Source organism: Bufo gargarizans, chromosome 9 (assembly GCF_014858855.1).
Source record: "Bufo gargarizans isolate SCDJY-AF-19 chromosome 9, ASM1485885v1, whole genome shotgun sequence".
Taxonomy (NCBI): Eukaryota; Metazoa; Chordata; class Amphibia; order Anura; family Bufonidae; genus Bufo; species Bufo gargarizans.
Genome location: NC_058088.1, coordinates 21,715,107 through 21,730,318, shown reverse-complemented (window position 1 = coordinate 21,730,318; position 15,212 = coordinate 21,715,107). Strand labels below are relative to the sequence as shown.

The following is a 15,212-nucleotide window of genomic DNA, read 5'->3' as shown; positions in this document are numbered from 1 at the left end:
TTTAATAAACACTACAGCGGTAATCAAGAGCCCAGTATGGGCAGCTACGTCAGTGTAAGAATAGTTGAGTGCCATTTACACCTCCATGAATGGACAATGCCGTTTAGTCCTAAAAGCTCTGATAGGTCATCAGTATCTGATGGGTGGTTGTCTGACATCAGCGAGGACCGCTGCCTTCTCTCAGCTCACCAATCACAGTGCCGTACATTATATAGTGGTTGCGCTTGGCATCACAGCTCAGCCCCATTCACTTCTAGGAGCTGCGCCAAGACCACGTGACCGATGAACGTAATGCCACATGGCCTAGGGAAAGCTGAGAGAAGGCCGTGGCGCTACTTTGAGTACCGCTGCCTTGACAAACATGTGATCGGGGGAGATCCCAGTGTAAGGAACAGTGCAAGCAACACAGGAGTTAATACAAACACAAAGTCAGCAAATTTATTTACAGTAAGACATATATACATATGTACAGACACATCTATAAAAGATTATTATTTAAAACAGCATTAGATAAAAGTTTAGAATACATGAAAAAAATGATTCATCAGAGCCTTCATACATAGCAAAATACAGAGGACAGCTTTCTGGTAACATATGAGGCGCTTTCCAGGCCGAACTGAACCGCGACGTGGGAGGTACACACTAAAAAGGGCCGTCTGGTAATTAAAGCACAAAACAGCAAGTGGCCCATTAACAAAAACACAACAACAAACTTCTTCAATCCCCTCCGATCCAGCACAGATCCTCCACTGGCTAAATGCAGGTCATGCCTTTCTGCACTTACTGGCATTACCACTCAGCCACTGGGACGTCCTCTTTTTCTTGGTGGGTTATAAACAGACCAGTCTCCTCCCCCAACATATTTCTTTTTTGTATTCTGAACCACTGAACAGGTCCTTAAAATTCATACCCCGCTACATGGACGTACAAACCTCTATACTGTGAGTGGACTGTAGTGGCTCCCCCACCCCCCACGCTTGATTCATGTGCATGTCTGTGCTATTGTCAATAGCTTTTACATTTATATATTAAAAAGCGAAATAAAAAGTTCTTGATAAAACTGACTTCTTGGGAGCTGCTTATTTCCGATTTGCACGAGCGGTTCCAATCACACATTCATTGACCTGTAAGACAGCAGAAAGTTAATAACAGTTATTAAAAATAAAAAAAAACACATTAAACGTTCCATCTGAACTGCAGGCATCCTGCTATAGAGCAGTTTAAGGGCCCATTCACACATCCGTATGTGTTTTGCGGATCCGCAAAACATGGACACCGGCAATGTGCGTTCCGCATTTTTTCGGCCCGCACATCACCGGCACTATCATAGAAAATGCCTTGTCGTGGCCGTAATTGCGGAACGGAAGTGCAGGTCCGAAAAAGCGGATAGCACATTCCGGCCTCATTGAAAATGAATGGGTCCACACCTGTTCCGCAAAATTGCGGAACGGATGCGGACCCATTTTGCGGACGTGTGAATGGACCCTAACAGGAGGGGGGGGGGTCCAGTGGGTGGTCACCAGACTCCTAAGCACAGGAAGATCAAATCAGGACTATAAAATTTAAAAATATTACAAGTTCTACTGAATCTTCTCGCACATAACTATACAGATACTTCTGCGCGATAACCTGCTGCCTGCATTTTCGGGGAGAGAGAGAGATTCTTTAAAATTTAAGCTGGCCATAAAAGAGATAGCTGTCGGCATACAGCTCTCCCCTGATCCTCCGATACATGGCCGGTCTAGAGGCAGCTCTCTAGTGTTTGAGATCTTCATTACAGTTACCTTTGGTTATAGTTTGGCTACTAGGGAGTTTACCACAATCAACCCTCCTAATAGTTTAAAGGCTATGTACTCCTTCAGAGGAGAGATAGATAGATAGAGATATATATATATATAGATAGAGATATATATATATATATATATATATATATATATATATATATATATATATATATATATATATATATAATTTTAATGATTGCATGTTACTAATTTTTTGGGCTAAATAAAATATTTTTTCTTCAATTGGCCATTATTAAAAATATTGAGCTGTCCTGGCACAAAGGGTTAACCGTTTTTCTAACTGACTGGTACTTTCACTTTGTGCCGGTCATCTAATAACCCTCATCTCTGAGCTACTAAGAGGTCATAAACACTTATTTAAAGGGGGGTTCTGCAGTTTGTTTTAACTGATGATCTATCCTCTGGAGAGATCATCAGCTTTTGATCGGTCCCCTGCCGATCAGCTGTTTGAGAAGGCACTTGCGCTCCAGTAGCGCTGCGGCCTTCTTGCCTTTACCGCAGGCCCAGTGACGTCACGAATTGTATCAACTGGCCTGGGCGGGGCTAAACTGCATTCACTTGAATTGACATTTTAAACTAGTCGTGATGTCACTGGGCTTGCGGTAAACAGTGAGAAGGCCGCAGCGCTGCTGGAGCGCCAGCTGCCTTCTCAAACAGCTGATCCAGAGGATAGGTCATCAGTTAAAACAAAGTGCAGAACCCTTTTAAGCCACATTCTTATCAGCAAGATAAGGACTGAGCTATAAATGAGTGTTTATAATGTCAGAGAGCAGAGATAAGGAGCCCCTTAGCTCCTGGTCTGACGGAAAAGGCAAAATCGAAAAGGTGCTACTAGAGCATGTCAGCTCTGTACAGAAGAAAGACCAATTTAATTTAATTTTTATAATTTTTTTAGCTCGAAATGCACAATGCTATTAAAAGGGCCCTCCAGTATCTTACCTTGCTAGCAAACCGTAAAGAATTCACAGACTCTGCAAAGTTTTCCTCCAGGGGCGAAATGTTAACAAACATCAACCTTAAAAACGTAAAGAAAAAACAAATCTGGTTAGAAGGTTAACATTAAACTAAAGAAGATTTAACATTTCTGAACTTTGTGTCCTTCCAATTCCAATAATCAGAAAGACATTTTAAACGGTGTTGCTCACCCTGGGGACCTTTTCTACGGACCCCCTCAGTGTTACCAGACCCACGGTGGTAAACGCACTTACCCGATCCCCGCCGCTGGGTTCTGACTATTGATGCCTCTGGAGGTACTGGGTTTCACAGAGTCAACATCCGGTTGGACATGAGTCAATGACTGGACATTGAGGCGACATGTCACCCGTGCATCACATGACCCACGACAAACTGGTTGTTGTCGCATGTAGACCTGCTACTCATCGGTGGGGATCAGGCAAGTGTGATTACCACCACAAATCCATCCACGCTGGGGTGTCTGTAGAAAAGGTCCCAGGTGTGAACAACCTCTTTAAAAAGGGGTCATCAGTTAGATAAACTGCTAGTGGTAACAAGACATGGCTGGACTAAGCCCCTCACTTCTTCATGCCCACAGGTCTACAAGTCATAATTACACATTGCATACACAAGTCTCAGGCACATGTATGAATAACACTGGACTTACACTTTTGAGTTTCCTCCTAAGCTGTTCTGCAGCAGGTACGTCAGCTTGCTATTCCGATATGGTATATGGGAATCCTGCCAATTGGAAAAATATTTCACATTAGTTTGTCACTTCAAGCTCCATAGACAACGCGGAAAACCTATTCATTAAATAGACAAGCGATTACCTTGTTGCACAATGATGTAATAACCAGGCCCAAAGTGGAAAGTGAAGTATTGATGCTCTGCGTTTCCTTTAGTCGATCTCCTGTGGACAGAGATCGGTCAAGACGCTCACTCCCGGCGAGGTCGATCAGGCTCAGGACAGCTAATGGCCAAAAACAGCAAATGAAGAATATTCAGAAATCCACCAGACCGCTTGCTGTCAAGCAACTTCTGCCCCAAATATTCTCTCCAGAGTGGGGTTAGGTCTGGAGCCCTAACTGACAACACCCTTCAGCTGCTGCTAGTTTCGATTTCCATCCTGACGTCAGACAGTTTTGCACCAGCGTGTGCAGTCCAGGAAATACACATGACAGCGACATTTCCCAGACAATCCGTGGCCCGATTGACCTGAACTTGCTGCATCATAATGATCTACGATACGCCTGCCATCGAGTCTACCACCCTGTAGTCACAGCATCGTAGATCACTACAGTAACATCAGATCAGTTAAGCCAAGTTCAGTCTGGGAAATGTGGCTGTTGCGTGGACTAATTTCCCGGACGGCACATGCTTGTGTGAAGAAGTTGTCCTAAATCGGGATTGGAGGGGGGGGGGGGGGGGGGGGCCAGCAAATTCAGCAGTTTTAGGCTACTTTCACACTTGCGTTCAGAGCGGATCCGTCTCAGACGGATCCGCTCATATAATGCAGACGGTGGCTCCGTTCAGTACGGATCCGCCTGCATTATAATGTAAAAAAATTTCTAAGTGTGAAAGTAGCCTCAGACGGATCCGTTTGAAGATTGAGCCATAGTGTGTCATCTTCAAACGGATCCGTCCCCATTGACTTACATTGTAGGTCAGGTGTCCGCCTGCTGAGCGGAGCGGAGGCTGAACGCTGCCAGCCTGATGCATTCTGAGCGGATCCGCATCCACTCAGAATGCATTAGGGCCGTACGGATCCGTTCGGGGCCGTTTGTGAGCCCCTTCAAACGGAGCTCACAAGCGGACACCCGAACGCTAGTGTGAAAGTAGCCTTAGTCATGTGAAGAAATCCCCAATGAATGTTCAGAGCAGGAACTCTACCATATAGGACAATTACTGAAGGCCACTTCAGGTCAACCACAGAGGAACTTTCTCACAAAGTACAAGCCATACAGCGATGTTAGAGATAGGGACGTAGAATCAGTCTACCATCTTGTATAGGACCAGGAGAGATCGCTTATCCTCTACAACAAACTTACATGACGTCCGTACATCTCTAACACTGTTCTCCCCCTCGATTCTCAGTTGAAAAACACTGTGGCTGCGAGATGACCGGTCATTGAGGGCGGTTTTTGCTACAGAGCGGTTTGTTTTTGCCGTCTGGAGAATCTCATGCACCTGAGAAACATGAAATTACATAAAGTTGCAGAGCCATAATGTAAAGAATAAAACAACGCACCGTCTATTCTACAACCAGCAGATGTGTCAGACGTCCATCTTACCTCTTCTACACTGGAGACCTCCACGTAGCGCAAGTTGGTGACATGGACTTCGTTGCTGGATGAGTTGACCTTACGGATGTCGTACTCATTTTTCTTGTCTGGTCGGTTTACCAGCAGATCTCTCAGGGTCTCATTGTAGATCTCAAGGAAACTAGCCGTGAATTTATACTGTAGAATGAGAAAAGTTACAATAAATAGAGTTATACCACCCCTCCCCTACACAATACCTCTCCTGAGTAACTGCAATACTTTCTGCAAGAAGTGCCTCTTCAAGAAAGATCATTCATAAGGGTCTGACCCCGGAGACCACTTACCTGCCAGCCTTTAGACTTCAGCTCATCTGCGCTGCTGAAGATCTGCCAGATAGCCCTGGGTATCATTCCCATGGTGTCCACAGAGATGTTGTCTGGGCCCTCCATGGTATATGTCTTCCCGCTGCCTGTCTGGCCATATGCAAATATACACACAGGATACCCGTCGAGGGCCGACTAAACAGGAGAACACACAGTGTGAGCAACAGAAAAATGGAACAGACCTGCATGTAGAAAACATGGCCGTGTGACTCACCTGGACCAGCAAAGAGATCTCTTCAAATACAGCGGCCTGGCTAGTGGTGGGTGGAAAGATGCAGTCAAAATTAAAGTCATATTTGACGGATTGACCCTTTTCCCGACCAATGTGAGACTAAAGGGGACACAAAATAATTAATATACATCACTAAATGAAGCAGACAACCGTCATGTTATCTTAAACCTAGAAAGCCGGCCTACCTCCTCCACCTTACTGAGGACTATCGCTTTCTCGTCATTAGGTGGGAAGCTAATGTGTCCATCAGACGAAGCCTTCTCAAATGGCAGGGTTGGCCGGACTCTGCAGAAGACACGGATGTTCCCCTAGTGCGGAAAGGAGACAAAAAAAAATAAAATAAAAAAAAAAGTGTAAGGTCATCACAGATCACGTATCAGAAGTACAATGGCTGCTGCTCCGTCCAAGACCACATACCTTCAGCTCCTGCACGGCATTGTGTAATCGTCTGCGCTCTGTTTCCAGTGTGTATATTTGAGTGTCTTTCTCTGCTACACGACATTGTAGATCGTTTATTGAGTCGCTTTGCTCGGTTACCAAGGTATTTAGTCTAGAGTTCTCCCCCTCCAGATGAAGCAGCTGCTTCTACAAGAGGGTTTAAGGGAAAAAAAAAAAAAAAGGTCAGGGACTGAAAGATGAAACTAGCACATCAAGGTGTGACCCAGGAGATCAGAGGAAGGTGTGTAATACACGTGGTCCTACGAGTTTCAGCTTACCTCCTTGGCTTTCAGCTCTTGCGTCATGCTCTCATGGCAGGAGCTCAGCTCAACCACCACAAGTTTCTCAGCAGAAAGCTCAGACTGCAGAGTCTGGCAAAGCTCAGTAAGCTGCTGCACCTCCTTCTTAGCTCCATCCAACTTCTTCTGCTCAGACAACAGCTTGGATTCTACCGAACTGAATGAAGGATAAATTGATAATGTTGTAGAAAACAAAGAGGGTCATATGGCATTTATCCCCCTTTAAATGGTCACTAACTTTTCACACAACTTTGCATAAATCAACAGTACAAGAAACTCTGCAATATACATCTTGTCAGTGAGAAATGTCTAGTTCTCCTGTTATCCAGCTAACCCCCCCCCCCCCCCTTTTTCCCATCCAGGATGGGATCTCTGCAGGAGAATCATATTACTACTCTGTAATGTCCTACATTATTCTGGGGCTGGTTCTGAGTGACTGTGAGACAGTTAGGAAGGAGATTCTCCTCTACTTTGTGTGTGCAGTGCATGGCAGATAGTCTTCAACCACCAACTGCAAACCAGATGATATTCACCAAGCACAGAGGACACTGATAAAAATGTCAGATAATTGCCAGAAACAGTATTATTCCTCATGTACACACACACACACTAATATTGATTAATGCAAAGTTTGTTGAAAGCTCAGTGCTGCCTCATCGTAAGATACATGTCTCCACTCACCAGAGCTGCTGGCTGATGGCAGAGTTCTCCGTGCTCAGCAGCTCCACTCGTCTCTGTAGTTGCTGCTTGGTTGTCTGGAGACGAGTGTTCTCCCCTGACAAGGACTGCACTTTGCCTTTGTAATTTGTGACCTTGTCCTTCATGTCGTTGACCTGCCCCTTCAGATCCCAGGCAGCACGTTTCTTGCCTGCTCCTGAAGTAGCCGACTGTGCGGGTGCTTGAGGGGGAACGCAACGCGTATTACTCAAATATGCAGCTTAACAGACAACAACGTGGTGTTTCTAAGTAAAGTAGTTTCCCAGGTTCCAGATACTGACCGCCAGGATAGGTCATCAATATCAGATCGGTCGAGTGTGTGGGGGAAAGCGGGGTCCGACACCTGGAACCCAGCTGTTCCCTTCAGCCCCAGAAGTAGCATTGCTCCATTCAAAGTGCTAGTACCAGAGCTGGAAGGAACAGTGAATCTCTGAGTGTAGGACATCAGACAATGACTGATCCTGAGAACAGGTGGACAGTATCAGGGGCCTGGAAAGATGAAAATTACTCTTACTGGCAATTGGATTTTCTCTTGGCCTCCACAACGGCACTTCCTGGTGGGTACCCGCCTCTTCAAAAGGACAGGAAAACAACAAAGATCAACGCATAAAAGCCCCCTCCCCTCTACCAGTTAATAGCCTAGAAGTTCAAGTAGATGCATCATTTAATAAGGGTCAACTGCCCATAACCTCAAAATAAAATGTAACAAAAGAAAGAGAAAAATTTGGGTGGGAATTCCCTGTGCCAATGGAAAATCCAATTATCGGCAAGAGTAATTTTCATCTTTATCCCACGCCTCCACAACAGCACTTCCTGGAGGAATAACAAAGAATCCACTCGGGTGGGGGAGGGAAACCACAGCAGATAAGACTTCTCTGCCAAAGGATAGGTCTCTATTGGATAGCACATCAAGTTTGTAAAAACGTCTCTTTTTCAATGTAACAGAGATATACAGGACTTAATCCAATGTGTTATGGAAGCCTCGCTAGCTGCTCTACCGCAGTTAGTGCCCAGGTACTGGACCAATAACTGATTAGTCATTCTGAAGTCCTTTGTAACGTCTAGATATTGAAGAACCCATCTTCTCACATCAAGGTTACTGAACCTCTTCTCTTCTTCAGAAGAAGCCCGAGGACAGAATGAAGGAAGAGAAATCTCTTGACTGCAATGAAATTTAGATACCACTTTGGGAAGAAATTCAGGAGAATGTCTTAAAACAATTCTATCTTCCAGTATTGTAAGGTATGGGGGCCGAATTGAAAAAGCCTGGATCGCTCCGACTCTTCCAGCGGTCGTAATTGTGAGCAAAAAAAAATTAAAAATAAAAAAAGTTTAAAAAAAGGTTAACAGTCTCATAGATATATTTCAAATGGGCTTAAAAAGGGAGAAACCAAGAGGACAGAAAGAACTAGATTTAAATCCCAAGATGGGACTGAGGATCTGAATCTTGGGTGTAATCTACTAGCGCCCTAAAAAATAAATGATAGTTAGATCTGATTCAGCCAGCTTCTCACCCATAAAAGCACTTAGTGCTGATACCTTTAAGAAGGTGCTTATTCTAAGACCTCGGTCTAGTGCCGATTGGAGAAAATCTAGAACTAGTCCTAGGTCTGGGGGTCTGAACGGGTCCCAGGAATTTTTAGAAATAGACAGGAAAGCTTTCCAGAATCTTAAATATATTTTTGAAGTAACTGATTTTCTGCTATGCAGTAAAGTATCTAATATCTTTTCGGATAGCCCATTCCTTCTCAAGATGTTCCATTCAATCTCCAGGCTGTCAGATGGAGTTGCGGACTGTTGGGATGAGGGACCGGACCCTGCACTAGGAGATTTGGAAGAAGTGGAAGGCTCCAGTAATTTTCCCCTGCTAGAGACTTGAGTATCGGAAACCAAGTCCTTTTGGGCCAATACGGGGCTATTAATATCAATTGGGGTTTTTCTTCTACCACTTTTGTCAGGACTTTTGGTATTAGAGAGAATGGAGGGAAGGCGTACAGGTGACCCTTCGGCCATTTGTGTGCTAAAGCATCCACTTGCAACGGTCTATCTTCGTAAGAAAGGGAATAAAACTTGCTGACTTTCTTGTTTTTCTTTGAAGTAAACAAGTCGATTAACGGTGTTCCCAATCTTGCCGAGATCTGGTTGAATACTGTCTGGTTTGAGCTCCATTCTCCCTGTCTCAGTTTTTCTCTGCTCAAGAAGTCTGCTAGATGATTTTCTTTCCCCTTTATATGGACCACCATCAAAGATGTTAGGTTTGCTTCTGCCCAGACATATTCTTTCTGCCACCTTCGAGAGGAGACTACTCTCCCCCCCCCCCCCCCCCCCGACCATTTGTTGACGTAAGCAACAGTGATCGAGTTGTCGGAAATTATTTTTTTTTTTTACACGATTCTGGACCAGGGATGGAGCGAAATATTTTAATGCCTGCCAGAAGCTCTCACATGTTGGAAGATGGCCAGATAAGGCTCATCTGGCATAGATCCTGACATGTCCTGCGGTTCAGATGAGCTCCCCAGCCGCTTGCATCAGTCGTCACTACTACTTGCTCCATCTGCTGCCATTCTACACCTCTGGAAAGGTTCTCTTCTTTGAGCCACCAGGTAAGAGCGCTTTACATGGAAAGGAATTTCCAGCTTCTTGTTTAAAGATATCGGTCTTCGATCCCAGGATCGTTACAGGAAGGACTGAAGTACTCCTTGAGTGAGCCTGGGCCCATTTCACTGACAATATTGTGGAAGTCATTACCCCCAGAATCATCATGATTGCTCTTATGGAGGTCTTGCGTAATTTTTTAAATTTTGCTACTCTTCGAACCAGGCCTTTCCTTTTCTCCCCCGGAAGAAAGGAGGACATTAGATGAGAATCTAGGAGATCCCCTAGAAATACTTTCCGATAATGTGGAACTAGGTCCGACTTCTTTATATTGATGATCCAACCTAATTGTGATAAGGTTTTGACTACAGTCTGTAACTGCAAGATAAGGGACTCCGTCATTGGGGCTGTTATTAACAAGTCGTCCAGGTACGGAATCAAGACTATTTCTGACCAATGGAAGAAGCTTGAAATCTCTGCCACAATTTTTGTAAAAACCCTTGGGCCAGAGGATAGACCAAAGGGAAGAACCCGGAACTGGAAAGGATTGATTCTCCCCCAAATCCAGACTGACATTCTCAAAAATTTCTGGTAATGTTGATGGATTGGAATGTGGTAGTAAGCATCGGATAGATCTATTGTTGCCATTACCCAGTCTTTGTATATTAGGTTGATTGTGGACCTGACTGTCTCTATTTTGAACTTCTTGTAGGTTATAAATTTGTTTAGATTTTTCAGATTTATTATCAAATCTGAATGACTGGTCTGGTTTCTTCACCAAAAAGCCCTTTTTTTCCTCAAGTAGAAGCGCAAACTGATTCTAGAGCGTCTGGGTCCAGCCTGTATCCCGATGCTATTACAGATAGTACCCAAGGTGATGCATGAATCTGCAGCACCCAGGCTTGGTCAAATTTTTTTAAATCTCCCCCCGACTGGACCTCTGGCGTCATTGTGTGGTACTTGGACAGGAGGACTTATCCTAGAAGAGGATTCCTATTTTTGCTTTTTGCCGATTGCCATGAGGATCCCCGATTTTTCTTTTTCTGATCAAATGCAGGACGTTTTTGGGCACGAAAATTATGTCTTAGATGAAAAAAATCTCCACTCAGTAAGGAAGCCCTTTCTTTAGAATATCCTCTAGTGCCTACCAAAACAAACAATCCCCCTCACAGGGGATGGCACAAAGTCTATTTATGATGCCGCGTCTCCACTCCACAATCTTAACCAAATCACCCTACGGGAGGTGTTTGATAAAGCTGCGGATTTCGCTGATAATTTCACGACATCTGCGGAAGTGTCAGCCAGAAAGTTGGAAGCTTGTTTTAGAATCGGGATGGAGGCCAGAATGTCCTCCCTTGGAGTGCCAGACTGAATATGATCTTCCAATTGAGTCGGCCATAATGACAGAGTTCTTGCTGTATAAGTAGCTGATATTCCTGGACGTAATGAAGCCATAGAAGATTCCCAGGACTTCTTGAGTAGGGATTCGCACTTCTTGTCCATAGGATCCTTAAGGACCCCCAAGTCTTCGAAGGGTAATCCGAATCTTTTAGAAATTTTAGCCACTGGCGCGTCTAACTTTTGGGGCTTTATCGCAAGAGCTGGAATCTTCCTTAGCAAAGGGATACTTCCTCTTTGACATTTTAGATGCTGCCTGTCTCTTTTCTGGATCCTTCCATTCAAGATTAACTTTGTAATGTTAGAATGAACCGGGAAGACTCGTTTCTTTTTCTCCCCTAGTCCTAAGAACATCTGATCCTGGACAGTCAGAGGTTCCTTTGACTCATCCAAATTTATTGTTGCCCTGATGTTCTTAAGTAAGCTTTCAGTTTCCTCAATAGAACATAAGGGTGGCCTGAGGAGTCCTCACACCCACTAGACTTCGAAGCAGAAGAAGCCTTCTTGTTCATCCAGCTCAGAAATCTGTTCCTCGGTCACAGAAGGAACCGTTCTAGAGGTGGATGGTTTTGGAGAGACTACCGTTAGTCTTGCGTTGATAGTCTGAGATCCTTAATTAAAGAAGAGATTGGAGCAGCTATCTACAATAGATGGAGATTCCTTAGATACCACTATTTATACACTTTTGACATAGCGATATTTTAGTGGTTGAGGATAATGTCTTCTTGCACATCTGACCTTTTTTCTTCTGTGACGGTTCTCCAGATGATCTTTGACTCCCCCTCCCCTAAAATTTAAAGATGAGGGAGGAGAGTCAGAATTGGATATTAAGGAAAAACTTCAGATAGGAGAGCCGTCACCCAGAAAATAAGGTGTAACACTGTGTGCACATATAGGGTGACTAGACAATATAAATGTCCTCAGGGAGGAGGCTTACCGGGCTTGAGGGCCTAGGGGCATCAGTGGTCTTTTTTGCTGCATCAATCTCTCCAGGGGCAGACATAGTGGTGCAAATGAAAACAGCACTATTCCTTTTTGTAGCAAGCCGCTCACCTATAGAATGCCGATCTGCTTTTGAATCTGCCGCCTGAAGACTTCTGGGTAGGCGTGATGACATCACTTCCTGCACTGCGTTCCAACAGCCGGAAGCAGGATCGGAGCGCTCCCAGGCCGGGAACGCCCCCAGCCACCGAAATGCTCGAATATAGCCTTCTTATCTAGCGGGGAGCCCGGGGCAGCCAGCACACGCCGGACTAATGCCATAGGGGAGGAGGAGCAGTACACCGAAGCTCCAGAAAACTTCCCCCTGCAGGAGCCCTCTGGAAAAAATTCTGGGATAACTTACCAAAGGCCCTGCGCACCGTCGATCTCCACCTGCCACTTGAGGTACAGGAAAACAACTGGTGAAGGTAAGGGGAGGGGGCTTTTATGCGTTGATCTTCATTGTTTTCCTGTCTTTGAAGAGGAGGGTACCCTCCAGGAAGTGCCGTTGTGGGGAAAAACTCCTTTATATTCAGTACATCTGGGTTGTATCACATAGAATATGTTTTACATAGCGTTGAGGGAACTTCTGTTTTCACGTTTTGCGTACAAGGTTTGGGTCACCTAAGAACTCCGCTACCACGGACCATAACTTACACTCCACGGTAGCAGAATCCAAACAACCCGAGCCTTGTATGCCGAACTAGAAAACAGAAGTTGGCTCATCCCTAGTTTTATACCAATGGGGAGGAGATGCGAGGACCCAGCGGTATCAGCATGCCTAAACTCATACAGCTTGTGCTCCCCCCCTATACACTTACCTGGTGCTGTAGCTTTAGGTTTCGCAGAAGCTGCAATTAGAAAAAAAAAAGTTAATCTTAGAATATTTTCTTAATGTAGCACATGATGCGACTGATGCAAAAATCAGCACGGGCTCCGTTCTGTCATCCAGTTTACCTGTGATGTTCATCCTGTTCTTTGAGGGTAGGTCTTGAAGGGACTGTCGACCTGCGTATCAGATAGAGGCGGATTATACATTATGTTGGGGCAGGATCCGAGGTCAGTGACTGCATCTGGATGGCGGTATGTAATACTGCAGCGGCAGATACTCTGCGGTACAGCTGATCGTGTGCAATTCCAAAGCCAGACCCACAGCAGTCCTGTTTCCTTCCCCATTACTGCTGGCAGATTATACTGTACTTCCCACCAAGAGGCAACAGAGGCCTGAGGGACCAGAACCCAGCTCTAGTGTGAACAGGGCCCGACTACCTACACCTCACAGCAAGCGGTTACTTACCAATTACCTGCGGCTTAGGCAGTGCAACAGCTGGGGTGACCCGCGGTTTGGAGGTGGCAATACTTGCTGCGACGCGCAACTTGGGCAGCTCACCCACGGAGGACACCTTCTGACGTTTCTAAAAAGAGGAGAGCAGATGGATCGTCACCTCGACCTGAAGCCACGCAAACCAGGGTGAAGACAGGATAGAAAAACCAAGTAAAATAAGAGCAAACTCAAAACACACCCCCAGCTCTACTTTTACCCGAGAGGACTGCTCCTGGTTTTCATCACTCAGCGGTCTCTTTTTGCTTGGGGGGACGGGAAGACGGGACATCTTCAGTGGCTGCTGAGATTTCTTATCTATGGTGTTCTCCATATTCAGACACTGGAAAGGAAGAGACAGAAGGCATCAGACACGACGCAGGTAAGTGGAGCTCCCCCCGGTGTCCCGGGAGGTCCACCTCCAGCAATGACGCTTTAGCCCACTGCAGCCGACTCTGCGGATACACAAGTAATGCCGGGTTAAAGGGGTTCAGAGCTGAACCCGGACATACCCATATCATCACCCCGGCAGCCCCCCTGACTTGAGCATCGGAGAAGTTTGGATCTTTCGTTTACAATCACACACTGCTGGGCGTGGGCTTCCGCCCGGCAGTGTGTTCGGTCACGTCACCGGTGGGCTTTAGCGCTGCCCTAGCCGTTTTACTGGCTAGGGCAGCGCTAAAGCCCCCGCCCCCCCCAATCAGTGCCGGTGATGTCACCAGACTTCCTGGCAGCCACATGGAGAGCCCCGGTTCGTCACCGGATCTCCCAAAAATGCCTTTGCCCTGCGCGATTTAGTGCAGGGCAAAGGAGAGCATCAGAGCATGAACTGCTCCGATGCTCATGTCAGGGGGGCTGCCGGGGTGAAAACAGAGGGATGTCCGGGTTCAGCTCTGAACCCGGACAACCCCTTTAAGGGGGTGATCCGGGCTTTTACTATTCATAGGTCACTAATATCATATCGGTGGGGGGTCCGATCCCTGGCGATCAGCTGTATGAAGGGAAGGGGCGCGCCGTCTCCCTTCTATCATCATTACCGCTGCTGCGATGTCTATGGGGAGCAAGAAGGGAGACAGCGCACGCGCCTTCCGTTCATACAGCTGATGGGTGCAGGGTGTCCTGAGGATAGGTCATCAAAGCCAGCAGAACCCCTTTAAAAGAAAACACACACTGTCTCGGCCAACTCTACGAGGCGCCCGGCCGGCACGGACAGCTCCCCGGCTGCAATGACTTTTGTCCGTCATTTCACCGGAAAGCGCCCAGATCTCATCAGAGTCAGTGGGGTCCGGCGGTGAGCGGCAGTATCCAGGATCAGAGGTGTGAACTGTCCCTTACGGATGGGATATTACAGAATGGGGTCATTGTATTAGGTGAAGACCCTGAGGGGATCCTGGAGTGCCCCTTTAAGTTTCCAGCTTCTATGGACGCTCCCAGCACCACAGAGGGAGTTAAGTGCACTGCAAAAGGAAATATCCAGAATGAACTGACACTATGCAACCCGTGGGGAACTACAAATCCCAGCATCACGCGGAGGCCATAGGCCCCGGTGTCGAGCAGCAGAGGACGCCGCGCCGTGGACTCCCCGCACCTACCTGCTGCACGGAGCCGCTCCTCTCCCTTCACCATCCGCCAACTCCTGTTCAAAATTCAAATCGACCTTCGGTTAGTATTAAAAGTCCCGCCTAAAGCGAGCGACCAATCAAAACCCCAGCTCCGGCGGCGGAAGAGTGGCGATTGGCCAAGTCTTCCAAAAGAGACGTGACAGGGGTGACCAATCAGAATGAAGAACGTCGCGGTGGGCGGGGGAAATCCTAGGGCGCTCTAG

At 46.3% G+C, this 15,212-nt stretch overlaps 1 protein-coding gene across 2 annotated transcripts; it reads right to left on the bottom strand.

Annotated features, from left to right (window-relative positions):
* Positions 1-424: 424 nt before the first annotated feature.
* KIFC1 (kinesin family member C1) lies at positions 425-15,049 on the bottom strand. Of its 2 annotated transcripts, none has more exons than XM_044306305.1 (17): positions 14,980-15,049; positions 13,590-13,730; positions 13,364-13,481; positions 13,024-13,074; positions 12,888-12,917; positions 7,057-7,273; positions 6,355-6,532; positions 6,056-6,223; positions 5,824-5,946; positions 5,621-5,737; positions 5,368-5,541; positions 5,054-5,221; positions 4,811-4,949; positions 3,593-3,732; positions 3,427-3,500; positions 2,745-2,820; positions 425-1,124 (listed from the first exon to the last, which is right to left on the bottom strand). In XM_044306305.1, the coding sequence occupies exons 2-17, from the start codon at positions 13,719-13,721 to the stop codon at positions 1,080-1,082; spliced, it is 1,950 nt and encodes a 649-aa protein (XP_044162240.1). In that variant the 5' UTR covers positions 13,722-13,730; positions 14,980-15,049; the 3' UTR covers positions 425-1,079. The 2 variants fall into 2 exon arrangements, with proteins under 2 accessions (XP_044162240.1, XP_044162241.1); XM_044306306.1 differs by having other exon boundaries at positions 13,608-13,730.
* Between the last annotated feature and the right edge of the window lie 163 nt (positions 15,050-15,212).